Genomic DNA, 27980 nt, shown 5'->3' with positions numbered 1-27980 from the left:
CGATGAGTCGGCGCTGAGGCTCAGCCAGCGCGGACGCCCCGAACCCTTCGCCCGCCGCCCGCGACCCCCGCGACTCTCCGGAGCACCCGCCCGCCCCGAGGAGCCGCCGTCCGCCGCCCCTCGCCCCCTCCCCGCAGCGCCATGGCCTCGGGATCCGAGTAAGTGCGGGCCCCGCCGCCTCCCCGCGGCCTAGGCCCCACCGCGGCCTGGGCCCGGTCCGGCCCGCCCGCTTCACCCGGGGCGGCCCGCGCGCCCCAGGCGGGCGAAGGCGGCGCCGGAACGGGGATGAGCCGCTTCCCGCCTTCCGCCCCGCCACGGCCGGGCCTCGCCGGGAAGTGTCGAGTCATGGCGGGGGGGCGAGGCCGGGCCGGGCCTCCCGCCGTGCCACGGCCGGGCCTAGGGCCGCCCGCCCGCCGGGCCCTGAATTACGGAGGGCTTTGTTTTCTAGACCCGTCCCGGGCTCCTCCTGCTCGCAGCGGCCCTGGGGCCGGGGCTGGCGGGTGACTCGGCGCTGGCCGAGGCAGACATGTTGTGCCGGGCATGGCCGAGGCCGTCGGCGGTGTTTCCGTCTCGGGTGTCTTGCCTCACTCTTCTTGGCTCTACTCACTTACAGGCTGAGGATCATCTTCCGTGCTCCTCAGGAATGAGTAACAGTGTCTGCACGCAGCCCACGTGCATTTTGAGCGGAGTAAAATAGAATGCAAAGATAAATTTTCCCAATCCAAGAATAGTTGAAGTGACTTTTTGACTTCACTGGAGGCCCTTTTGGTGCCTTTTGGTGTTCTTTGAGTATGTTTTTCTTTTCTTTTGTAACTCCTGGAATCTAAACCTGCTTGGTCCTGACGGGTCAGTTCCAGCGAGGTGTACCAGGCATTCCTGTCTGCTGTGGAAGTGACATTCCCAAACTCCGTTTGTGCTGCTGGGCGAGGTTAACAGTGTTTTTAAAAAGGGATTTCTACTTCAGCAAAGTTCTTCTCACCCACGCAGGAACCAGCAAAAGTTATTTTGCTGCTGGATCACGGTTACTTTTTAGATGCCATTTTTTGTCACTGCTGCTGGCAGCCATCTTGCTGAACCGAGCCCCAGCATGGCAAGTAGCATTCCAAAAGCTAAGGGAGTGTGGTATCCTGTTTTCCTCTCCCAGCCTGTATGAAACAGTGTTAAAAACTTGGCTTTTGCGTAATGGTCTAAACGCCCCCCATGGTAGTCTTGTTTCAGTAAGTGTCTGCAGTCACCATATACCTCAGACACTTAACTTGGAGATAAAAACGTTTTATGACTTTATTTTTTTTTTCTTTGATACCAACCTGGAAAAAGCAATTCAGTCTGTAAATCAGATGTTCAGATTGGTAAGAAATTGCTCATGGGTTTTATCTGGCAAGTGATTTCATAAGGATGGTGGTAAAAAGTCACAGCAGTGTGCAGAAGTTATGGCTGATTTCACTTTCGTTGCTGCAGCTGAATCATTCTGGGAAGTGACTTTTTGGTTTATTTTGGCACCAACTTGAAGGAACACTCGTTTCCTTCCTTTAAGTGGGGCTTTGGAGGTTGCTTATCGTTTTCAGAAGGATCACTAATTGATATTACTTTCTGCTCTGGCTCTTCATACCCTCCCCTGTGATGCCTCTGGGCGTTATCAGTTGGTGAATGAGGGGAGCTCTGACACAGAGAGAAGCCACCAAGTAGTGCAGTTAAGTCCATGAGGCTGTGTCAGGGGAGGTTTAGGTTGGATATCAGGAAAAGATTGATTCTGAAGGTATCGGTCACTGGAATAGGCTCCCCAGAGAAGTGGTCAGAGCACCAAGCCTGGCAGAGTTCAGGAAGTGTTTGGACAATGATCCCAGGCAGATAGTGTGATTCTTGGGGCTGTCCTATGCAGGGCCAGAAGCTGGAATTGATAATCGTGATAGATCCTTCCAGCTCAGGATGTTCTGTGATTCTGTAAGGTGTAGAAAGTCCCCCTGGTTCTCCTATGTGTAAGATGGGGCTGTTGAACTGCTTTACTGAGAGAGAAAAGGAGGCTGAGAGAACCTGTTATGGTTGACCTTTAGGGCTAGTACATATTTGCTTCAGTTTTACAGATGGCTTGCACTTTATGTGCAAGCTTGGCCATTTGCTGTGCTGGTGATTGTGTCCTCGCTTCTGGCTTCTGTCTAGGGACAGCTTAATACAGACCTTGAATTTCCTTTTAATTCCAAAACAGCTCTAAAACTACGTTTTGTGTTCATTTTCTCTCTTTAAGTCAGGGAAGGAAAGGGGTGAGAGGGAAAGTGTGAGGGAGCTGACAAGTGGGGGGTCAGGATGGTGATCTGGGGGTTTCCACTGTGCAGTCTCTGACCAGAAGCTCATCAAGGAGCCTTAAAATTTGTCTGCGTTACCTTTCTGTCCCTGTGCTTTCCTGAAGTTTCCCAGCAGAAGTGGGAAGGTTGGCAGGAGAGAGTCCCAACCCATGCCTTGGGCTTTCCTGCTTGGTATTTTCTGTTCCTGCTCTCCTTCCCACAGATGTTTGGGTTTGTCTGAGTGTGGCTGAGGTGCGCAGATAACTTTTTCCCTGTTATTTCAGCTGCAGCACGATGAACCCCTGGAGAGATGCAATGAGGGCAAATGGTGATTGTAACAATATTGTAAATTGCCGCTGAAAGAGGGGTAGTGGTTGTCTGTCTAAACCTTACCCTTACAGGAGAAACATCATTTCCTTGCCTAGCTGACATGTAATTTTGTAGCACCTATGCTTTTTCCTCTGCGGAACTGTGGGGTCAGAGCACTGAAGCTGACCCTGCAACTCAGCTCTCTGGATGCTCTTTCTTGGACACTTTTATTCCATTTTTAATGCCTCCAATCCTTTTCGATCGCTCTGAGTGTATCTGACACTGATCCAGCCCTCAGTTCTTAGGGAACTGTAGGTTCAGTTCTTCCATACTAAAACTTGTCTCATTTAGCAGAACCAAGTGGATTCTAGCTGTGTTCTTCTGCACTGTTGTATGTCAGGAGTTATCCAAACTTTCTCTCCAGTTTTTTGCAGCTTTTGTTTTCTGTGCAGTGTTGATTGAAAAGCTTCCACTTGTTACCCAGTTCCTTTACCATTGGTTTTTGAGCTGGTGCTCCAGGCTGTTTTTCAGGCTGTAATAGCAGTCCCTGCATGCCAAGAGACAGACATTTAGTTTCGGCAACAGTTCAAGTAGCCAAACTGACAGTGGTTTCTTATGAAAAGGCCTTGGGATTCACATCTTCTGTGCAGAGGAAGGAGTTACAGTCACACTCTGAATTACCCAAATAACGAGTATTGTGTGTCCCTCAGCTGAAATCTTGAAATCTATTTGCTGTGTTAGTTTCCAGTGGCTGGTAGCTAATGAGGAGGCAAAGTCCTTCAAGTAGGTTGTTTTTTTAATGCACTGATAATGTATTTTTTGAGTTTTCTTACTACTCTCTAAGTTTTCTTGGAAATTGCAGACTTTTTAGGACTCACAACAAGACCACATTTTTAGATTGACTGTGGAATTCATGAGCCCTTTCCAGTTCGTATCCAGCAGCCTTTATTGTGTCTTTTTTTTTTGGCTCAGACAATAGATTTGCAATGTCTTACCTCTTTCACCCTTTAATAGAGAGAGGAAAAAAGGTAACTTTCAATCGTTCTGGCAGTCCAGGAAAGAACATGTTTTACAACTTGTTTTGTTCACTTAAAACTCGTTCACTTTGTTCACTTGCCTGTTCTTTGCAAAATATTTCCTGTGCTACTAGTGTTAAAGGGAAGTTTGAAAAATCTTTTAAAGCAAAGCTGGCTGCTCTCATGGGCTTGTTTGGTATTGTTTCCCCTTTTACACGTCAGAGAAGGGAGCCAGCACTGTGTAGCCTGTCTTGGAAAAGCTTGTGTCTTGAGGTGGGGAGGGACCTGAGTAACATCACACCATAGGTATGTCACCCCTCTCTGAGGGACTCTTAAAAATGCAGTGAACATGCCAAGTGCTGTCATTTCCACTCCAGGTTTTGTTTCTTCTCATCATTCTGTCTCTGAAAGGGTGAGATGGTGCCAAAGTTATGACTGCTGCCATTGTCCACAAAGCTCCCTATGCTTTGCCTGCTTGCTTAGGTCAAGGGAAGACTTTTATTTCTTTATTTTCTTTCAGAATCAAGTCTGACTATGCAAGGTTTTCTCTTCTGACCTTGAATATTGACACAGACACATACTTGGAGAAAGTAATCAGCCCACTGGGGGAAGCTACAGCACTCCACCACTGTTGTGTGTTGCTGATGTACAGCTTCCAAGAGCTCCTCAAGAATGAACTGGTTCCAATTCATATTCTGTCATAGAGTGAATTGTGTGCTGTATTGGATTTTGAAGGAGAACAGTTAATTTACCCTTCTTCAATTTCCTTGATGTTTTACTTGCTCTACTTTGTCAGGGCAAATGAATTATCTCTCATATTTCTTGTGGTGTTGTAGGCCAGAGCCTCAGTGACTTTTGAGAAGGTATTATAGAAAAGAGCTTAAAAAATCCAATACAAAATAATTTTCTATGAGCACTTGAGTATTTCTACAGCTTGCTAGATTTAACAAACAAACCTCGACAGGCTAAACTCTTACAACTCTTCCTGTCAGGGTTGCTGCAGCATTGTCCTTTAATGCCCCTATTTATCTGGGATTTGACACCAACTAGACTTCAACTTTTGTTTTGTTGGCAGCAGTTACATGTGATTTCAGATGAGTCTGACTAATTCATTGAGGCAAAACATCTTACAGTCAGCAACATCTCACTGACCACTTCTTTTCATAGATAGCTTCATAGCTGTATCCATTGGAAGCTCATAGTTCCATTTACTGACAGGAAACATCCTCCCTTGAGCTCCTGCAGACTGGTCCCTGGAAAGTGATATTCTCCATTGTGCTACGAGCAAGTACAGTGTATAAAAGACAACAAAGAAACTTGTGGAACGTGGAGATGAAAAGGGGGGTGGCTGGACAGGGCCAGTATCACTCAGGCTCATCAGTTGTGTTTTCTCTCCTAGCTCTAAGGCCGATGACTTATCCACTGCTATCCTGAAGCAGAAGAACAGGCCCAATCGGTTAATTGTTGACGAAGCCATCAATGAAGACAACAGTGTTGTGTCACTGTCCCAGGTGCGTCATCTGTAGAGGCAAAGCATTTCATCTGGTAATTTGCAAGTTGTTGCTGTCTATTAACTTGAAATGTAGCTTTACAACATGAGTACCAGTGTTTGTGTTGGAAGCTACAGCTGCTACCACTCTTGTTTTCTGACACTTCTCCTTGATAATATGTTTTTTGAGCTTCAGTTTGTAGGATTCAGTTGAGTTTGTGCCCTTCCTCTGGTTTCAGAATTAGCTCTATACAACTGTAGTAAGATTCTCTGTCCTCTGGATGTAGTGTATCACTTCCAAGGTGTAATTTCCAAAGTCAAATAACTCTCCTTCAAATGCTTGAATTCCTATTTTTTCAAAAGCTTGTTCTAACACTGCTGTTTATAGGCAAAGATGGATGAACTGCAGCTGTTCAGAGGAGACACTGTCCTGCTGAAAGGAAAGAAGAGGAGAGAAGCAGTCTGCATTGTTCTGTCAGATGATACCTGCTCAGATGAGAAGATTCGCATGAATAGGGTTGTTCGCAACAACCTGAGAGTCCGCCTGGGTGATGTGATCAGGTGAGGACACAGTGTTGCCTGTGGAAGACATTAGCAGCATCACACATTATCTCATAGTATTTGAGCTGCCCTGTTACAAAAACAAGTTACAGCCTGTTAGAAATGAATGCTAGAAAAAAATGGAGCAGCCGAATAGCAAGATTAAAAATCCTGCAAGGAGGTTTATATTCCAGTTTTTGCTGTAAAAATAATTTTTAAGTTATGAATCCTTAAAAAATGTTGCAGGGATTTTATTGTGCAGCACTCGCAGGAAGTAGAATCATAAAATGATTTGCATTAGGTTTTACTACCTTAAAAACTTGGAAATACGGATCTCTACTTACAGGAGACAAATCCCATTCTGTGATGGGAGAGGGTAGAACGGTAGCACATGAGCATTTCCTGAACATAAAAAAGGTAGTTTGCAGGTTTAAATAAGGGAGGGCTAACATCTTCTCTTCCTGAGCATTATCGCTGAGAAAATGAGAGCCTGGTTCTGACATCAGAGTTTCTGAAGTGATATCTGTAATAATTTTTAAATGCAAGATGTGCTTCGTACAAACTTAGTAGATGGGAGAAATGAAGGTGTTCCACCTATCTCTCTAGCACTAAAAACGTGAGTTTTAAACACTGCTGTAATTCAGAAGGGTGCTTTGTGTCTTTGGATTTAAAGTAGAGATGAATTCTTACTTTAACTTGATGTGAGATTTCTATTGGAGTCTCTTCTAGCATGCTAACCCATGCTCTCATCTTCTGTTAGCACTGTGTCTGTAGTGGTTCTCAGCTTCCCAAATGTGTAACCAATTGTCTTCACTCATTGTGAGGTCAGGGAATTATAACACGCTTGCCCTCGAAGTTTTTCTTGCCAATCTTTAACTGCTTATAGAGTTACTGTGTCCTGGTTTCTGCCAGAATCTAGATTTATGTGCTAATCTCTTGCTCTTTGTGGTCTGTCAAATTTTTTTCATTCTGCTATGTCCTCTCTGCAATGCATGTGGTAAAAGAATCTGTTAAGAGTCTCGAACAAAAGTCGCATATGAAAAGCTGCATGCTTAACTGCAGTTCCATGGCTTTTCTTAACTGGTGAAGCCGGTTTCTGCCACAGCTGGATACTTTGAGCTGTTGCTACAGTAGACTGTTATGCTACACTGCAAAATAATAACAGTAGCACATATTTAAAAAGGGGAAAGTGCTTTCAGTCTTTAACGTAATTGTCAGCCCTCAGGAAGTGGGACTGACACCTGGCTGCAAAGGTGTCTTTACCCCCAGTTGGTACTGAGAGAGCCTTTGCGTGTAATCAGGTTTGTCAGCAATAGGGACTCTGGGCACCGTAGTAAGAAAGAGTTTTCCCCAGCTTACTTTTTCCTTGCAGCTGCTTCTGCTGTAGCTTGTTGAAATAAAAGCTACCTCGTGACTGTCACAGGTTACAGGTCTTTAGGCTGCATTAGACATGTGTGAATGTGCTGAGGGTGTCTGCAAAACAGTAGGAATAAACTCTTAAACTCTCCAGTGGTCTTGAACAGGACTGAAAGGAGTGAAGGTGTGTGCTGTAAAGACTAGCTCTTGATGGGTATGATTTTTGCCTTGTCAGCATTGAAGTATTCCTGTGTGAGTAGGAAGTCTCACCAGGGCTGTTGATGGTCTTTGGATGTTCTTTCCTGGGAAGGGGCATGTCTCTTGTCCATTTGTAACACTGGGGGGCAAGTCTAGCTAATTGAATGTGGCTAACTGAAGTTTTCTTTTTTTGCAGCATCCAGCCTTGCCCAGATGTGAAATATGGCAAACGTATCCACGTGCTGCCAATTGATGACACAGTAGAAGGGATCACAGGGAATCTCTTTGAGGTCTATCTCAAGCCCTACTTCTTGGAAGCTTACAGACCTATCAGGAAAGGTAATAATGCCTGTCGCTGAAGTCCTCACAGCCACAAGTATGTTAGTCCTGAGACTAAATATAGAGAATTTCTAGAACCCTGCGCAGATCTCCATTAAGCATTAGACCAGCATCTGTAGGGAGAGATTTTGCTAGTGGTGATTTAAATTTTCTGTCATCTTGAAGGATTGTTGCTGCTGGCTGGCAGAGAAATTTGGTAGTTCTCCTGCATTTTTGAAAGCTATATGAGATGGCAGAACATCAGAAAGTTTAATGAGATTTTCTCCCAAATTCCACCTGAGCCTGAGTTACTACCATGTGATGTAATTAGTTAGTTGCCTGCACATTAATCCGTTGGTTGTGTGTATGTTGTACTTACCTAGTTTCATCAGAGTCCATCCTTCATAATGTGGTAGTTGAAGGGGACTCAGGTTCAGATCTCCACATCTGAGTGGTGGAGTTGGCTGCTGTCAGATGCTGGATGTTGTGGAGTGCGTATAGCTGCCATAGAAGTGATCATATGAGCATTATGTAACAATTAACATCATGCAATTTAGTTAATTTCTTACTCTCCCGTAAAATCAAATCACTTTGACCTGTACGCTGGAATTCTCCATCCTTCCACATCACACATGAAGTGCACCCAGGTCCTTGAGGAACAGCAAAACCATGTGTGGAAAAGCAGAGCCATGCATGGGTTTGCCTTTGCCTGAGGCAGCAGTGACCCAGGCTATTTATCCCAGCATATTTTTTATGTGCACTACAGAAACTTTGTCTCCTTCTGCAATGTGTAAAAGTGTTGGTTGGGGAGGGCCAGTCACCAGGTAGCTTTTGCTAAATATGTGTAGCAAAGTATGCTGGTCCCACCAACCTTTGCTCTTCATGTAGTCGTGAGCAGTCCATTGCATCATTTGATTTTCCAGAGGTTGGTACATGATATGAAATGCAATACACCTTCTAAAAACCATGCTTTGCCTGTCCCTGGGATTGGAGTAGCCAGAGCCTGATGTTTTGTCATCAGATCCAAAGACCTTTTTTTCCTCTAGGAGTACAGAAGAATATGGACCAGATCCCAGCACATTGTAGTGATTTGTGTCTCTCTGGAACTGCCTGCATGACAGTATACCTTTCTCCACATATTTACTAGTTTTTCAGGATTCTGCACTTGGTCAGAAGTGAAATTCCAAAATGTTTCAGGTGGTCAATGGCCTGGACACCTTACCCTCTGGGTGATGTTCTTAAACACATTCACTTTAAGCAAGACCAGAATCACTTACAGCAATGTGCTGTTCCGCAGCACCAAGCTTGCCAGAATTCCAGAAGCATTTGGACAGTACCGCCAGGCACATGGTGCGGTCCCTTGGGCTGTCCTGTGCAGGACCAGGTGTTGGACTCAGTGATCCCCATCGGTCCCTTCCAACTCAGGAAGTCCTGTGATAAGAACCAGGCTAGCTTCAGCTGTATTGAAAGGATAATAAAAATCTTTATAATGCTCAGATGCTGCTGTAACCAGCATGGGAAGACATCGGGAGGGAGATGTCAGAAGGTGCAGTTACCAGTAGTTCCCAGTGGATGGCTCCCGAAGTGCAGCGGATGGCAGTGCTCAGTTCACTGCTCATATTCGTCTCAGGAGCAGTGATTCCATCGGATCATAAGTCACTACTGCAAAGAGAAATACGAAGATAACCTTAGCCCAGGCAGCAAGGACAATAAACCTCACTATGGGGGACACCTACACTGAGTGAGGTGTTAAAAAACATACCCTGAGAACAAGCATGAATAAACACCGTCACCAGCTGCTATTCTGTACTGAATGCATGTAACAAATTTGGCTTAACACGCTCTGCTCAGATCTCTTGTTGTGCCTACCCTTTGTCCCCATGTTGGCTGCCAAAAATGACTGTTGTCCTTTGATCCTAGCATGTGACTAAATAGCAAACAGCTACTTATTCCCCACTCAGCTGTGGCATGGGGAGCAGATCAGGAAAAAGGAAAAACTTGTGAGTTAAGAACATTTTAGTAATTGAAACAAGGTAAAATATAATAACAATATTAATAATAGTAATGAAAAAGACAGGAGATGAAACCCAAAAAGACAGGTGTTGCACAACACCTGAGACAGTTGGTCACCACATGCTGAATGATGCCCAGCCTGTCCCTCATCAGTGTGTGATGTCTCCCAGTGAAATCCCCACAGTATATACACTGGCCATGATGTTCTATGTCATGGAGTATCCCTTTGGGCACTTTGGGTCAGTTCTCCTGGCCATGCTCCCTCCTGGTTTCTTGCACACCTGCTCCCTGGCAGAGCATAGGAAACTGCACAGTCCTTGAGTAAGGGTTAGCACTGCTGAGCAACAACTGAAACATCAGGGTGTTATCAACATTATTCTCATACTGAACCAAAACACTGCACTGAAACAGCTGCTAGGGAGAAAATTACAGTAATTTCATGACTATAAGGCACACCCTTTTCAGTAAAATGTTGGTCCACACCTGGAAGTGCGCCTTATAGTCTGGTGCGCCTTATATAATGGACAAAGTTGCCCTGGAAGTGGGAGCTGCAGGACCCCCGTGCCGCGGCTTGCGGATTGGCTCGGGGTGACCACAACTCCTGTGGCCCACAGCTCCTGTGGTGATGGGGGTGCTGTGGCACAGGCTCCTGGAGCGCCGGGGCAGCACACGCCGGTGGGATCACGACGCGGCTCGCGCTTACGGCATCGTGGCACGGCTCAGGCTGACGGCATCGCAGCGCAGCTCAGAACACCAGGGCAGCACGGGCTGCCGGCATCGCGGCACAGCTTGCGCTTACGGCATCACAGCACAGCTCAGAGCGCCAGGGCGGCATGGGCTCCCAGCACTGCTAAGCGGCAGAGGTGCCCAGTACCAGCAGCAGCCCCAAGCGGGGCCGAGCCAGTAAACCCCGCAACTGTGCGACTCTGTTACTAATTCATTACTTTGTTGCGGGCACCGAGCATCCTCGCTGCAAAAAAAAAAAAAGTGCGCCTTTCAGTCCGGTGTGCCTTACATAATGTATAAAGTAGCAAAATTTGCCGGCCCCGAGGTGCGCCTTATAGTCGTGAAATTACTGTAACTCTATTCCAGCTGTATACCAGCACCCTGACTAAATTCAGTGCTTCAGAGCAATTTAAGGAGTAATTGGGGAGGTGAGTAGAAAACCAAACACACTTTTGCGGTTGTGTTCCTAACACTTCTGTTGTACCATAGGTGAATGTACACTATAGACACAGGTCATCCAGACTCTGTCACCCAGGAGATGCAGTGTTATATATTATTCTGCTTCTGGACACAAACAGTTATAACTACTAGCAGCTAGTTAGAATAAATTCAAAATAGATTTTTATTAAGTTAGGGCTTTTTGCCTCTTCTACAAAATATTAAATTGTAACTGAACAGAAAAAAAAAGTGATTTCTTGCCTTTGTGTTTTGTATTTGGCAGGGTATTCTTTTCTATTGTTTGGGTTTTACTGGATGAAATTTGAGAACTGAAACAGTGCTTGGGCTGTTGCAGTGGATGCAGCTCTTGAGTTTAACATGCAAAGGAGAGTTATAAATGCCACAGTGTCTGCCTGTGTGACCTACTTCCTAAACTCTGGGGCTGCTGGTTGTACAGGGATCGACATTTTGCAGATGTGGGTTGCAACAGGCCACTGACATGTGGGATTTTACAGGTGACATCTTCTTGGTGCGTGGAGGGATGCGTGCAGTGGAGTTCAAAGTGGTGGAGACAGACCCAAGCCCGTACTGCATAGTGGCTCCAGACACAGTGATCCATTGTGAGGGAGAGCCCATCAAACGGGAGGTGAGCAGAATCCTGCCATGCCATTCTCCTGCTGGACCTCCTCTGTCAAAGCCTGTTTCTGGGACAGAGCTTGAAGGCAACAGTGTTTGCAGTTCCTCTTTCAACATTTTGTCTACTGAATGTAATGGTCAGAAACTCTGGTTTCAGGAGACGAGCTGCTGCTGAAGGTAGTCAGAGAAAGGTATTCAGTGTCCTCCTCATATGCTGAAAGCACCAGGGGGTAGGTTTGCTGATGAGATGCCATGCTTTGGCAGCAGCTGCTTTGCGTCTGCTTCCAGATACCTCACACTGTGTTTGAGTGCATCTTTTAATTCCAGTGTTCCCTTGATCCATAGCAGAGAGAGTTTACAATGGTGCTAAATTTCATGAAATGTAAAAAGAAAGTAACAGGTACTTTTTCGAGAGAAATTATGTTTACAAATGGTTTACATAAAAAAATAATAATTCCCCATAAGGTGTTTAGCCTTGAATGTTGCAACCTTGTGTCTGCCTGAGGGACTTGTCTGACAGGTCTTGGCAGCCTTGCTGTACCAAGTAGGAAATCTCAGGGAAATGAGCTAAGGTGGGTGTGTACTTCATAGAATAAGTACCTCTTCCTGCCTGCAAGTAGTGTGAGTACTGGTTTGTTGTTAGCTGCCCTCTGGAAAACACCTCTGTGACCCTTGTGAGACTGCACCTGGGCACTCCATGAATCCCACTTGGCCTCTTCAGGCTACGGCAGAGATAGAGAGGAGTAAGTTCAGCCTAGACCACCAAAATTATGAGGACCTGGAGACCAAGAATGAAGGAGGAAGGACTGCAGTCATGGGATGATGCAGCCTGGAGAAGTCAAGGCAAAGGGACAGGCCTACTGGCAACTGCCTGATGGGAAGGGATAGATGACAGGCTTTTCTGAGAGCTATACCCACGGACATGACTGGACACAGCATAAACTGGTGTTTTCAAAGGAAATTCCTAGTAGATTCTTGGAAAAATGTTTCCTCCAGTCCTGATGCAGAGCCCAGAGAGGACAGAAGTCTCCAAAACTGAGACCTTCAGTGCTTGTTAGGTCCAGTCCCTGAGTGATCTGGTTGAGGGAGGTGAAACGAACTGAGCCCCTGTGAGATTCCAGGCTATGTTATTATTTTAGCGTGGCCTAAATAACTGAGGCCAGTAAAAACTTGGACAGCTGAATGAATGGATACTGTGAAGGAAGAGTTGGTTAGAACTGATCTTATCCATATATCTGGACCTTAATATTCTATGCTAAATTGGAGTCAATCTCAAAAGGTAACACTGCTCCTGAGTTACTGGCAAATAGAATATGCCAAATAGTTAGACAGCATTTACTCTAAGGGGTAAGTCTGTTTTATACTGACATTGTCTCTTGTTACTTCCATTAGCCCCATCAAAGAGTCACAGAGCTTGTTTTGTGCTAGAGTCTGTAGGGAACCAGGCAGCAGAGGCTGTCATGCCAGAGGGTGGGCTTCAGCGAAGTCTGAGTACGTGCAGGCAATTCTCTTTGTATGTCTGGGGAAGACGGAGCTGAGAAACAATTATAGAAGACATGAGGAAGACTTGAAAGGGAGAATCTCAAGACAGGCAAGAAGTGCCTAAAAAGCCATATTCCCGGCTTCTGTAGACTGGGAGGGTTGTTGAACTATTGTTTTCACTCAGATGTTTGATGTATTTCCTCCTGGTAGGATGAAGAGGAGTCGCTGAATGAAGTGGGCTATGATGATATTGGTGGGTGCCGGAAGCAGCTGGCTCAAATCAAAGAGATGGTGGAACTTCCCCTCCGACATCCTGCTCTCTTCAAGGCCATAGGGGTGAAGGTACGTCCCCATGTGCAGATGGATAAGTGGGCTTGCCCTGGGAGATGTCTCTCCACAACAGATTTAGGAGGTATTGGAGAGGGGAACAAATAATTTGTGGTGTGTTTTTTTGGGGTTTCTTTTTAATGCTAGCGTTTGGAAGGTGCTTGCTTACATGTTCTTGACAGAGACACAAACTCTGTCAGCTTGTAAAGCAGAGTGATGCTTTGAATCAGCACTGCCAGTTACTGGCAAGGTTTCTGTTGTGTGTTGTGTGAAACAGTAAGGGTGTTGATAGCAATGCTGACATGGCAGCTGTTGCATGAGTTTACATCACAATTTCAGACTGGCATTATCAAATGCTTACAAATTCACTGTGAAGCTGCTTAAGTAGTCTAAATCGCTTGCCTTTGTCCTCAGCCTCCACGTGGGATCCTGCTGTATGGGCCTCCTGGCACTGGTAAAACACTGATTGCCCGAGCAGTGGCCAACGAAACCGGGGCTTTCTTCTTCCTGATCAACGGTAAGTTTTGTGGCTACTTTGGCCCCAGGTCTGCTGTGGGCTCACTTGTCCATCTTACGGTAAGAATGGTGTTAATAGGGCTTGTAGAGCCGCGCTGTCTTCCTGACATCCTTCCTTACCTCTTTCAAGTGTGCCTCTGGGGACATTTGGAAGCCCTTTGTGTGGAGGTATCAGTACTGGTACTTCCCTGAAGCTCGACTGTGTTGTAGCAGAGTGCTTGGAAGATTGTGCTGAGACACAGGGATTCAGCATCTGTCTGTCTGCCTGTCCATTTTTGTTGGTGAAGGCAGAACTGGCAGGGCTTCTGGCTTTGCTCCCACCGTATTCCATTCAGAAAAGAAGGTGCTGCTGTGGATTCCTCTTTCCCCTCAAGTAAAGCACAAAGACCTCTTTTGTTTCACAGTACATTATTTGGAAGGAACTTGCCTGAAAACTATAATGAGATCCTTTGGACTTAGCTACAAGTGACAGAACTCCTATTGATAACTCTCATCAGTAGCAGTTGAGGTGGCTGCTAGTTGACACCTAGTCAGGACCAGATTCTGAATTTTGCACAATACTTTCCTGTTCCATTTTAGTTGGTGCTGGAATAAGGGAACATTTTTACCGAAAGAATGCACCTTTTCTTCTCTGATTTCAATCATGTGACAGTGATAGCAAACGACAGTATAACACAGCACAGCAGTGACCAGCAGTAGGATTAGGGACTTGCTTTTATCTCAAAATAGTGGATGTAAATGGGCTGATTTTAGCCATATGTCATCCCATCATATCCTTCCTCAAGTGTGTGGAAGCTGTCACTGAATGCTAATGCACCAGCCGTTTCTGTAGATGCTTGTACATCTATTGCATAATAAAAATAACCCTGTCAGAGTTAGCGTTCGCTGCCTGCTGGCTCCAATCTGGAGCTGCAGGCAGTGCTGTAGACAGAACTGATAAGAACTGGTGAGTTACCTGTAATGAAATACTCAGAGCACCTGCCCACAGCTGTGTCTCTGCACCTGGCAGCTTTTATGCCCGAGAGTCAGGTTTATTTTTCTTGGATCCTTTAGAAACATATTTTCCCTTCATTACCAGTGCCATCAGTGTGATAGCAAAATCTGTAAAAACAGAGTAAGTCTTTAAACCTGAACTAGTTCAGCAGTTGTAGATGTTGGGGAAATGCTCTCCATCCATTTGTGATTCGTGTGTTTACATGCTTTTATTTTGTATTTAACCTTTGAGAGTAGGTGGGGGTTGTGTTTTTGTTTGTTTGTGGTTGGTTGTTTTGACTTTTTAAAACTAATTTATTGGATCACACAGAGGTAATTGTGTAACTGTGTAATGTAAGCAAAAGATGGCTTCATAGAGCTTTTTCCTTCCCTATCCTGATAATTCATCACCTTATAATTTGATTGCTTCTCTTGCAAGCTAGGACTGGCATTAACTGTGTGTGGTGGCACATTGCAGAGAAGCTCACCAAGTGTGAAATAGGGTAAGGAAAGAGACAGCTAAAGGTAGCTCATTGACTAGTGCTGCATTCTCTTAGAGTAAACTGGAAACATCAAAATAATGATAGAAACTAATTCTGCATGCTGGTCTTGCCTTTCAGCTGCAGATTTAGTGAATTTGATTGATAGTGTTTGCTTTGGCTTGAAATATAGCTTGTCCCGTGTGGATGTTGTACTAAAAAAATTCAGCTGCGTGTTTTTGGGGCTAGCTGCCTCTCTTCTGAATGGCACAGCATTGCTGTTTTTTAGGTCCTGAGATCATGAGCAAACTGGCTGGTGAGTCTGAGAGCAACCTGAGGAAAGCCTTTGAAGAAGCAGAGAAGAATGCTCCTGCCATCATCTTCATTGATGAACTGGATGCCATTGCTCCTAAGAGAGAGAAGGTAAAGAGAGCCTGTAGGAGGTAAATTAGTATGTCTTTTTTTTTTTTGGTAGCAACTGGCATGAGTCTCTGCATTTCACTACAGGGTAAAGCAGCATTTCTGTAACCCCTGAATTCAGTTGGACATGAGGACAGTCAGATACAGTTCGTGACATTTGTTACCATCTTGTGGCTGTTGTATGCGCCAACTGGGATGCAGAGCTGGCTGCTGTGCTCCTTGTGGGGCTGCTGATCTCAGCGCTGCTTTCTATCCCCACAGACACACGGGGAGGTGGAACGTCGCATTGTGTCTCAGCTGCTGACCCTCATGGATGGGCTGAAGCAGAGGGCACATGTGATCGTCATGGCAGCCACCAACAGACCCAACAGCATCGACCCAGCGCTCCGGCGATTCGGTAACCACCCCTGCCCTCTCTTCCCTATGTGTCACACACTTTGTGACAGGGGTCCAGTAAGGATTGAGCAGAAAGTCATGCTGAACGTGTGGTACAGAAACAGTTGACTTGTCTCCAGCTCCTGACTAGAAATTCTTTTTCAGGCTCACAGCATTTTCTGTGCCATGTTAGATGAGAATGTGTAGAAATAAAATAATAGTTTGGAGTGGGAAAAGTGTGCTAGCCTCTATTGGGTGAAGCTATTTCAGGACACACTTAAGGAGGAAATGCCTGAGGGGATATTCATGCATTAGATTGCAAAAGACTGTGAATTACCTGATTTGGGTTTCTTTTATTAATGAACAGCTGTGGCTGGAGGAAAAATAGAGGTGTACATATCTTAGTGAATACTGCAGTGATGCCCTATTTTCCTGTTTCACCACTTGGGTAATGCTGTGAAAATTCTAAAAAATTGAATCTCTCAGTATTTTTTGACTCCTGTGACGAGGACACAAAGTAGAAATAAGCAAAAATGTCTCATGGTATGTTGGTTCTAGGTGAAGGCTATTTTCCCAAAAATGGAACTCAGAAAAAGTTAATAAATGGGCAATCATCTGTGCTATGTAATCCCAAGGTCTTACTGTTACTTTCACTTTTCCTAAGTGCCTAATGTGTCTAAAGTTCCTTTCCTCCTTCTCTGGTCTGTCTCTTCTGCTGTGCTGATAGATGCCACAGGCAAACCCAAAACTGTTATTTTCTGATATTTTGTGGAAAACATCACAGTCGGAAGGAGGCAGCAACTGCAGCTCTTGTGCTGCACAGAATCAGCAGTTCGATGTGTGCTTGTACTCCCCAGGTCGTTTTGACAGAGAGGTAGACATTGGTATCCCTGATGCCACCGGGCGCCTGGAGATCCTGCAGATCCACACAAAAAATATGAAACTGGCTGATGATGTGGATCTGGAACAGGTGAGTAGTGTGCTATTAGGAAAGCTTGTCTTGTTCCCAGTGCTCCATTTCATAGTGGAAGGATTGTTAAGGCTTGACTGTACAAGTGCAATAGCTCCATTAGGACAGCATGGGAGTCCATGAATGTGTGAGCTCTGGGATTCCTTCTGACCACTTTACCAGTGACCAAAAGTCCTCACTAGTAAGGAATGGCATGGCTAAGTGAAACAATGTTTATCATTCCAATCTGGAAGTGCCTTGCCACTTTTGTAATGGATTCGTTTGCTGTGTCATGGCCTTCAAAAGTGCAGCAGCCCTGAAAAAGTTCACACACAGCTGGGTGAGCATTGTGGTGTTGCCGCACCACTTGTAAGCTGGATGGTTCCTGTCATCTCTGTCCTGAATGAAAAACTACAGTCCTCAGGGTTACCTTTCTGCACACCATCTGAATTCCAAATGCTGATTGGATCTCTAATAGGCAGTAGAAGGCAGAGTGTCTTTGCCTGAATGTTAGCACTTGTCTTGAATGTGCAGCAAAGCCCTGATGTTGCTCTCCTCCCTTCCCAGTGAGGGACCAGAGCACGTGTTGCTCTTGCTTGTATTCCTGTGAGTCATGGTCAGTGCTCTGCTTTCAGGTGGCAAACGAGACTCATGGCCATGTTGGTGCTGACTTGGCTGCCCTTTGCTCAGAAGCTGCTCTTCAGGCTATCAGAAAGAAGATGGATCTCATAGACCTAGAAGATGAAACCATTGATGCTGAAGTGATGAACTCTCTGGCTGTGACTATGGATGACTTCAGGGTAATGCAGGAGTGCCCCTCATTCTTCTGGGTGCAATTAATTACTTCTCTGAAGTAAACCAATGTAACATGTTAAAATTCATATAATATCATTTCTTCTAACACCAGTGGGCTCTGAGCCAGAGCAACCCTTCTGCTCTTCGGGAGACTGTGGTGGAGGTGCCACAAGTTACCTGGGAAGATATTGGTGGCCTAGAAGATGTAAAGAGAGAACTCCAGGAGCTTGTACAGGTAAGGCTTTACAACAGATTTTTTGCTCAGCTGGCATAAAAAATATGAAATCCAGAGTATCTTCAGTTGCCTGTTTGGGCTGCAAACAGAGTAAATGCAGAGGCTTTATGGAATCTACTTGCAATGGACTGTAAATACCATGCTGTTCCATCTTAGTGAACTTGGGGAGGAATGTACTGGGAAGCAGCATCAGGTTTTCCTGAGCTGAGTCTGCAGTGACATTTTATGTGGGTGTTGTGCAACATGCAGAAACAGCCACAGTTCTGCCTCTTAAGTGGAGACCAGCAGTGGGACCACTGCTGAGAATCGTTCTCTGTGGTAGCTTTATCTGCCAGGCAGTGGATGAAGGTGCTTGTACAGAGAGCTTCTGAAAGGCTCCCCATCAGCTTTAGCACAGGGACAGGTGAGAAGTAATTGTGAAGCACTCTATAAAGGAAAAAACAGGACAAAATGTTACAAATGGTCTGTGGAAACTCCAGGTGTCTGCACTGGCATGGTTTGGGTTTGATACAGTCCTGCTTTCAGCTGGCAGTATAGAAACATCCTGTCTGTGAATAAAATAATCTAAATTTTTAGTCTAGTTTTCTGATGTTAAAAATCATCACCTGTCTTGCATATGACCTTGTTGCTGAGGATAAAGGCCCACATCATATACCTTGCTGTCTCTGGAGAGCAGAGCAAATAGTTTAGGTAATGAGCTGGGGCAGAGTGAAGCTGAGGTTAAGTGTTCTGGAAAGTACTGAACTGGTACTTGGGAAAGTACTGAACTGTACTTAGTTCCTAGAGGTAAATAGGTTGTTTTAGGCACCTTTCCAAGCCAGTGTCCACTTAAAAACTGCAGTGGCACCTGGCAGGATCGTGTGTTTAATACACCAGAAATCTCAGGTAGTGCTTCTGGTAAAACTAAAACTGGCTCAGAGATATGTGTCCCTTCCCACGGCAGAGAAGTTGAATTGGAGATGTTTTGAAGGTCCCTTCCCACCCAAACCATTCCATACTTCCAAGGTAGCCTGTTGTAGCTCATCATGAGAGGTTTTTGTTTTCTCCTCTTTCAGTATCCTGTGGAGCACCCAGACAAGTTCCTCAAATTTGGCATGACCCCGTCAAAAGGGGTTCTTTTCTATGGGCCACCTGGTTGTGGTAAGACACTGCTGGCCAAAGCCATTGCCAACGAGTGCCAGGCAAACTTCATTTCCATCAAGGGGCCGGAATTGCTCACCATGTGGTTTGGTGAGTCTGAAGCCAATGTGCGCGAGATCTTTGACAAGGTAAGTGTTTCTCCCACTCCCTGTGCAATCTTTGTACTGAGATACCCCCAGAGCTTTGTCTCCACTGCATCTGTCTTACTGGTTCTTGTTTGTGTGTTCTGTGTTTTCCCCACTTGCACTGAGAAGCTCTTTTCTGGTGTTGGAATTAATCCTCTTCAATAACATAGCTGTTGAAACTCTTTCCTCTGACTGCAGTTGGCATCTGTCAGTAGAGGATGATAAATTCCCCAGTGCCTTTGGCAGAGGGTGTGGTTAGGAGGGCATGAATGCTCCACGCCCCTGGAAACCTCGATTAATGCCTCATTAATTGTCATCATCTACAGATTTTCAGAATATCCTGTGGGTTCTTGTCCTGTAATATACACAGTTTATAAAGAAGCTTGCTCCTGCTAAGTTGTCCCATAGTGTCATGTCCTGTCCCAGAAAGTGTCTGCATGGATTATCCTGTGAATCCTTGCTCTTTTGGTCAGGGGCTACTAGAAAAAAGTTGGCAGGAGAGTGAAGAAAAATTTAGGTGGGAGAGAACCTCAGGTATTGTCTAGTTCAGCTCTTTGTCCAGAGCAGGGAGGTAACGTTGAAATTTCATCAGCTCAGTGCATTGAGTTCTGGACATACGTAGAAGGTGGAGAATCTCTGACCTCTCTGGGCCTGTTTGCTGCTGTTGGAGCACCCTCATTGTGAACAATGTTTTTTTCCTTATTTTTCACTGGGATTTTCTCAGCTGCTCACAGCTATGTCTCCAGGTCAGGAGGTTCCCAACACCCTCCACGGTGGGGGCTGGAGAGGTGTGCATGAGTCAGGGCTGCAGCAGGCACCTCCTTGTGCCTGTGATCTTTCCTTCTTTCACTGCACACTGTAAAGAAAGATCGAGCTCCCTATAACTGTGCATTAGGTAGCTGAAGACAACAATTGGATCCCTCCCTTCCATTGGGTATAGCTAACCTGCTCGAGTGCCTGAATAACCAGTTAACATCTTCAGGTCTTGCAGGGAGAGTTCTAGTCCAGCAGAATGGCTCCATCTTTCACTCTAGGCATTGGAGTTACTACTTTTCTGCCTGGTTCACAATGTCCCCACTTAAAGGAAATCAAACTTGTTCAGGAGAATTTAATGGAGGGGTTGTATGGCAAGGGAGTGCTCTGGAGCAGTTCTTCCAAGCTTTCCTTGTGAAGAGCTTCTGGTACTCCTGAGCTGTGTTAATGGTAAGGAAGGCTTAGTGTGAAGTCAGCATGCTCCTTGTTGGGAAGTATTAGCATGGAATAATGGTGCCCACTGCTTTTTGCAGGCTCGCCAAGCAGCCCCGTGTGTGCTCTTCTTTGATGAGCTGGACTCCATCGCCAAGGCCCGAGGCGGGAATATCGGTGATGGCGGCGGTGCTGCAGATCGTGTCATCAACCAGATCCTGACCGAGATGGACGGCATGTCCACCAAGAAAAACGTCTTTATCATCGGTGCCACCAACAGGCCAGACATCATTGACCCAGCCATCCTGCGCCCCGGACGCCTGGATCAGCTCATCTACATCCCCCTGCCCGACGAGAAGTCCCGGGTTGCAATCCTTAAGGCCAATCTGAGGAAATCACCAGTTGCAAAGGTAAGATCTGCACTCTGGCTTCTTCTGGCTTGGGCTTGCTGTGTGCTGCTCACAGGCTGTGGACAGCACAGAGGATTGGAGGCTCATCTGTATAGTAGAATGGGAGAGGAAGCTGGAGCTCTGAGGTTAGGTGTCAGCAAAGCTGGAAGTTGGTTTGCAGGCACAGCAGCTCTGTCACATAATCAGGTCCTGCTCACAGTGCGGGGTCAGAAAAGCATATTTTGGTGAGGTGGAAAAGATTAAGTGTAGAACACACAGGTGTGAAATACAAATTGAAGAGGAGTCATTGCAGTGAGTTTTTGCTGAACCCTGTCATAGGTAAGAGCTGTGTCCCTTGCCTGGGAAGAGGTAATAATACAGCTGAAAGTTAATCAAAGTAAAACAGACACGAAGTGAGAGCCCAACCTTTTTTATGCCAAGCTTGCTTCGTTAGTTTCAAAGGAGATTGCAGTAATACCCTCTGAACTGGGGGAAGAGAGGAGGAGGTCGGCTGTCTTGGTCTGCTTGTGCCCCGTCTCTATTTCCAGTCTGATGGTGTTTGGCTTGACTCCTCGTGCTGAGACCTGAGCAAGTCATATCCTAAATCTGTAAGTGCAGAGGCATTTACAGCCACTTCATGGATCCTTGGTGGGTGTGAGGAGTGTAGCCTGCTTTTGTGTGTGGTTAACTTTTCCTGAAAACCAGAATCTTAACAGCTGATCTTTCCAAAATTTGCTATAGTTAATGCAGCACCTTGATACCCTGGGGTCTAAAGACACGACTCTCTCAGTTGAGGATGTGAGGTGTAAAGGAAAGGCCTCTCCTCTTTTTTTATTTTTCTCTAGGATGTTGACCTGGATTTCCTGGCTAAGATGACTAACGGCTTCTCAGGGGCTGACCTGACAGAAATTTGCCAGCGTGCCTGCAAACTGGCCATCCGCGAATCCATCGAGAGTGAGATCAGGCGAGAGCGTGAGAGGCAGACCAACCCTTCTGCCATGGTGAGTGGGACACGTGTGAGGTGTGATGTGTTCCTCTGTCATCCTCAGGGATGAGTGGGCTCTTGTGCAGAGCGTGGAGCTGGAGCACTTTGTTCTCATCTCGTGGGAGGCTGAGGACCCTCCTGGGATGCCTCATGGTCAGCATTGCTCAGGAGGTGCTTTCTGCAGCCCTGACTCATGTACACCTCTCCAGCCCCCACCTTGGAGGGTGTTGGGAGCCTCCTGACCTGGGAGGGAAAGCTCTGAGCAGCTGTTGGGCCCGTGGAGCTTGTGCACACAGCTCAGCTGGTTCCTCTGTCCTGCTGCAGGAGGTGGAGGAGGACGATCCGGTTCCCGAGATCCGCAGGGATCACTTTGAGGAGGCCATGCGCTTTGCTCGCCGCTCTGTCAGTGACAATGACATCAGGAAATACGAGATGTTTGCACAGACCCTACAGCAGAGCCGTGGCTTTGGCAGCTTCAGGTACCTGTGGGGTGTGAGGAGTGGGCAGTGTGGCTCAGCCAAACCTCCGGGCACAGCACTGGGGCAGGTTTCTGATGCATTCTGGGCAGCAAACCTCTTTCGCACTGCACATTCCCATTCAACTTGGTGCGTAGAGCACCACTACTCAGCGTGGTGGGTGTAGGCTGTGCTGCAGGTTGGTTGTAACTGCTCTATTGGTGCTCCTGAAGTCCCTTTTTTCCTTTAACTCAAGTGACAACCAGCAGCGATGGGCCCTTTGACCTTCCCTAAGGCTTCATCCCATTCCTCCTTGCCCATCCTAGTTGTCACTGGAGGTTTGCATGGGAGGGAGGGAACGGTGCTGAGCTGTGAGGAGGCTTTTTAACAGCTTCTCTTCTCTCCTGTCCTGCACTGCTGTATGCAGGTTCCCATCAGGCAACCAGGGTGGTGCTGGTCCGAGCCAAGGCACAGGAGGTGGCAGCGGGGGCAACGTGTACAGCGAAGACAATGACGACGATCTCTACGGTTAACTCGCTGTCCTTGGTGGACCAAACTCCACATCAGGCCACGTTGTACAGGGAAAAATCCAATGTTCAGTGGACTCTTGGCTTCTTCATTCCTCAGTCAGAACAGTGTAGCCGCACGTCAGACTTTGTACAAGGAATGTTTTCTGCAAACACAAATCCAGAGCGGTGTTCGGTTGGGAGGCAGACAGTGAATTAACAAGGAGGGGAACTGACTTAATTTCTGAGAAATTTCTGTTCTAGTTTATGTGGCAGAATCAGCAGCTTTAGCAAGGGTACAACGCTAGCCTGTATTAAAAAAAATAAAACCCCACAAAAAAATAATAAAAAAAATTAATAAAAATCCCACAAAACCCTAGCAAGGTCCTGGCAGTTCCTTTGTGTGGTGCTGGCACTGTCTAAACCCATATCTGGTGCTGTGTGTGCACTCCTTGCTCCACTGGAGCCTGTCTGTGTGTGTGTTCCCCTGCTGTGGACAGGGCTGCTCCTCATGCTTAGCACCTCTTAGCTCTGCTAATGGAAGAAATGGGTCTGGCATTGGCTCTGCCCTGGCCTGGCTTGGCAGGAAAAGCCTGGCAGCAGGTACCTGCTGTTGCTTTTCCAAGGCTGGCCATGAGCAGTCAGGTCTCTTGCTGCTGTGGCTCTGCAGCAAAGGACGTCTCCAATACTCCCCATCTCATCCAGGCACAAGGGGCACTTGGGGTGTCTCTGGGGTTGTGGCACCACTGTGGTTGGGGAGAGAAGACCTTCAACACGTTCCATGTGTTCCAGATTCTGATGTTTGTCTTGGATCTCTGGTGGAGAACTGACCTTGTGGTGTGACCCAGACTCGATAGTTGGGTACTGATCATGGTTTTTCTTCCTTTTCAACTGTTCTGCCCCCCTGCCTTGGTCCTTCCTTTATTTTCCTTTCTCTGAACTGAAAAATGTGCTACTTGGTTGTTCTGTGTCAGGGAAGCCCTGGGTCTTGGGGAGCAGGACAAAAGGCTGAGGGGAGCAGTGGCAGTAGAATGCACAGAGCAGCTCTTAGGGAATGCAGGAACTGAGGGTTTCTGCATGGAGGGCAAAACGCAATTTGTGTGGCAGAATGTTTCCCTCAGCCTTTGGGGCTGAGCCACGTGGGGAGGGCAGGATCTGTGGGGTTCCTGTCCCAAAGCCTGGCACATCTTGAAAGGCTCCATCAAGCCATCTGTATTTAAGAGGAGAGGATTTAATGGCAGAAGGACAGGAGAGCACGGAAGGAGCTTGTGCACAATGAAATAGGGAACGCTGCTGCGTTTAAATAGCACAACGCCCTGCGGGGGAGGAGGCGGTGCCGGCCCCCGGGGGCCTCTGGCAGCTCACCTGCTGTCTGCCGGCACCACCGTCCCTGTCCTCACGCCACTCCTGCCGGGGACAGGCAGGGACACTTCTGGCAGCAGAGTTGAGGCTGGGAGGGCTGCTGCTTCCCCTGCCTCCTTCCATCCCGTTTTTGGGTTAAACATCACCTTTCTGCTCTATGGTTGATTCTGCTCCCTGAGCTCTGCAGGGACAGAGATACCAGCTTTGCTTTGGCCACAGGTTACCAGACCTAGGTGCTTTCAGCCACCCAGGAAAGGAGCTCTCCAGGACTCCCCAAAGTCTTCCTTGGCTTGGACAGGGGGTCCTTCCTCCCTGCCAGTGTGAGAACATCACTACCCAACAAGTCGAGGGACAGATCCATCCTGGCCTGTGTGCCCCAGCTCCTGGCAGCCCAAATCTTTCCCACTGCCTCTCCTAGTTGCAAATGCTAGTTGAATCCACCAGAGGGGCTGGAAAACCTCCTCTTTGCTTTCCTGCCATCTGTGGGACATGGCTCTCAGTGAGAGGACAGCACCCACAGGATTTCCAAGAGCATCTACCCCTGCTCTGAGGCTGTGTGGACCTGGTGGGAGGGCTGAGAGTGTCCCACATCCCAGCCCCTGCCCTGTGAACCTCAGCAGCCCCAGGTCACTGCCAGGGCAAGAGTCTTTTTGCAGCACTCTCCTCCCCTGCCCAGATCCTTGCTAGGGGGACTGGGCAGCTCCCAAAGGTGCTGGAGGGAGGAAGATGCTGTTGGCTCAGGCTTGCCCTGGAGGGTGTGGGATTAATGAGGGGGAAGCTGAAGGCATCCCCTTCCTTTGCTGATGTGATCAGCACCTCCCTGTGTCCCTCTGGGTTCCACCTGCGGCCCCTTCAGCCCCCTACAGTCAGGCCCCATGGGGACCACTGGACTTTATGGGAGCCACAGTCCAGCCACACTTGATGCAGGGTGGGGGACCTCTCTCAGGCCACGGTGTTGGGGTTAGAGGCTGGTCCTGATCCAAGAGGCTGGAACCGTCCGGCACCACCCCAAAACCCTCTGGGCCCAGCAGGTGCTCCAATCAGCAGGGGTCCACAAGTGGCCTCTCTCAGCAGGTCCCCATCCTGCTCCAGGCAGGCATGGATGTGCTATGGGCATCCCTGCTCCATTGGCATCACTGGCCCCCAGGACATCCCTTCCCCTTGAGCCCCCCAGACCATGTGCATCCTTGCCCCATGTCTTGTCCCAAGGGCATCCCTCTTCTATGGGCATCCCCTGAACTATGGATGTGCCCTCCCCACTGATGTTTCCTGCCCCATGTGTGTTGCTTTCCTATGGATGTTCCCACTCCAAGGGCATCCCTTCCTGTGGAGGTTTGAACCCCGCTGGCAAATCAGTAACACTCAGCTGCTCATTCACACCCTGCCTGCCACAACCCCCAGCTGATACACTGGGCATGATGTTCTAAGGCATGGAATATCCTTTTGGCCAGTTTGGGTCAGCTCTCCTGGACATGCTCCCTCCTGGCTTCTTGTGTACCTGCCCACAGGACACCGAAAAGTTCCTTTGTCCCTCCAGAAATATGTATGGTTTCTTCCCTGTGTAGTCCATGACTTTAGGGTGCACTGTGTGGGATCGAGGCTCTTCTAGTCCTGGTAATTGGATTTGCCACTCACTTCTTGTAGAAATGGAATCACAGAACACCCTGAGCTGGAACGGACCCATTGTGACTATCAAGTCCAACTCCTGGCCCTGCACAACACCCCTCAGGACACACCACGTGCCTGAGAGCATTGTCCCTACACTTCTTGAGCTCTGTCAGGTTTGCTGCTGTGACCACTTCCCTGGGGAGCTGTTCCAGTGCCCATCAACCCCTCTGGGTGAAAAACCTTTTCAACCTAAATCTCCCCTGACACAGCTTCATGCTTTCCATAGGATCAGGAATACTACATCCTTTGACTCTGGCTGGGAAACTACCCACTGGACACTGGGCAGCAAATACTCTGGAAGTACCCTCATTTGTGATTGTTTTCCTCAGCAGTCCCCACACCTGTGCCCCTATCAAGGTAGATTTTCCTTCCCACGTTCTTTTGTCCTGCATATTCTCACAGATAAAACCACCAGGTACCCCTATCTCCTCTCTCTTCCCTAAAAGGATGCCTGCTGTTACCAACCCTGGGGAATGGAGGGCTTCCAAAGAGGGAAGGCAGGAAGGAATTACAGAAGTGGATGCCCCATCCCCAGGAATGTTCAAGGCCAGGCTGAGTGGGCTTTGAGCAACCTGGTTTAGTGGAAGGTGTCCCAGTCCATGACAGGGGGCTTGGAATGAGATGAGCTTTAAGATCCCTTCCAACCCAAACCTTTCTATGACTGATTCTGTGAAAGAAGGGAGATGTAGGAAAAGGTTTCTGCGATAGTTTGACTCTCCAAGGAAAAAGGCCAAAGGTGTAGTTATGAACAGTTCCCAACAGATGGCTCCCGAAATACAGAGGGAATGGCAGTGCTGAGTGCTTGTATCAGATTTGTCTCACAAACACAGATTCTGTTGTACCAATGGATCCATGGGCCAGGGCCAGTTGTGTGAGGTTCAACCAGGCTGAGTTCTGGATCCTGTTCTTGGGTCACAACAACCCCTGCAGCTCCAGGCTGGACAGAGTGCCTGGAAAGCTGCTGAGAGGGAAAGGCCCTGGGGATGCTGATCAACAGTGGGTGAACAAGAGCCAGGGTGTGCCCAGCTGGCCAAGAAGGCCAAGGACATCCTGAATGTATCGGCAGTGGTGTGGCCAGGGCAGTGACTGCCCCTCTGTGCTGGGCACTGGGGAGGACACACCCAAATCCTGGGCTCAGTTCTGGGTCTCTTACAAAAAGAAAGCCACTGAGGTGCTGGAGCGAGTCCAGAGAGGGCAACAGAGCTGGAGAAGAGTCTGGAGCACAAGTCCTGTGAGGAGCAGCTGAGGGAGATGGGGGTGTTTATCCTAGGGAAAAACAAGCTCAGGGGGAGAACCTGATCACGCTATACAGTGACCTGAAAAGAGGGTGTAGTCTGTCTCTTCTTCTGAGCAGCAAGCAATAGGACAAGAGGAAATGGCCTCAGGTTGTGCCAGTGGAGGTTTAAGTTGGATATTGGTATAAACTTCTTCATGGAAGGTGTTGTCAAGCATTGAAACAAGCTGCTGTGGCCTTGGTGCATCCCTGGGGGTAATTTAAAAGTTGTGTATCATCAAAACACAGAATGTTTATGTTAGAAAAGAATTCTAAGGTCATCAAGTCAACAATTAACCCAGCATTGCCAAGTTCACCACTGAACCATGTTCCTAAACACCAGATCTGTACAACTTCTTGGAAACTTTCAGGAATGGTGTAGGTGTGGCACTTAGAGACACCTGCAAAGGACAACTCACCCAGGCCCCATGAAGGATCAATGTCATGCAGGGGACGCACACCAAGCAAACTGCTCCTGTAAGCACCCGTACGGGAACTTTGAGTGCAAACAAAACAATTTTGTGACTGGAAACTATTAAACTAACACAGCAAATAGTTATAGCAAACCTGGTTGAACAGGCTCTGCTCAGATCTGTTGTTACTCCACCCTCTGGGCCCATATTGGGCACCAGAAAGGACTGTTGAGGTTTCACTAAGTGCCACGCAGCTACTCACTCCTCCCCACAGTTTATACATGGGCCATGATGTTCTATGTCATGGAGTATCCCTTTGGGTCAGCTCTCCTGGCCCTGTTCCCTCCTGGTTTCTTGCACACCTGCTCCCTGGCAGAGCATAGGAAACTGCACAGTCCTTGAGTAAGGGTTAGCACTGCTGAGCAACAACTGAAACATCAGGGTGTTATCAACGTTATTCTCATACTGAACCAAAACACTGCACTGAAACAGCTGCTAGGGAGAAAATGAACTCTATTCCAGCTGAAACCAGGACACTTATTCCATACCATTTATATCGTGCCTGGTCCCCTACTTCCCAATACCACATCACCCTTCCTGTCTTTTGATAC

General features: G+C 47.4%; 1 protein-coding gene across 1 annotated transcript; it reads left to right on the top strand.

The window, feature by feature from the left end:
• Window positions 1-4: 4 nt before the first annotated feature.
• Window positions 5-23032, top strand: LOC117010743 (valosin containing protein). Its single transcript, XM_033085659.1, has 17 exons — window positions 5-158; window positions 5004-5115; window positions 5482-5654; window positions 7384-7526; window positions 11198-11328; window positions 13011-13142; window positions 13542-13644; window positions 15384-15517; window positions 15776-15911; window positions 16747-16859; window positions 17474-17638; window positions 17746-17868; window positions 18924-19136; window positions 20420-20728; window positions 21553-21708; window positions 22017-22171; window positions 22575-23032. The coding sequence occupies exons 1-17, from the start codon at window positions 142-144 to the stop codon at window positions 22678-22680; spliced, it is 2421 nt and encodes an 806-aa protein (XP_032941550.1). The 5' UTR covers window positions 5-141; the 3' UTR covers window positions 22681-23032.
• The last annotated feature ends 4948 nt before the right edge of the window (window positions 23033-27980 follow it).

This window comes from Catharus ustulatus, chromosome Z (assembly GCF_009819885.2).
Source record: "Catharus ustulatus isolate bCatUst1 chromosome Z, bCatUst1.pri.v2, whole genome shotgun sequence".
NCBI lineage: Eukaryota > Metazoa > Chordata > Aves > Passeriformes > Turdidae > Catharus > Catharus ustulatus.
Note: the sequence above shows the minus strand (reverse complement) of the source record. Positions and strands in the feature narration are given on the sequence as shown.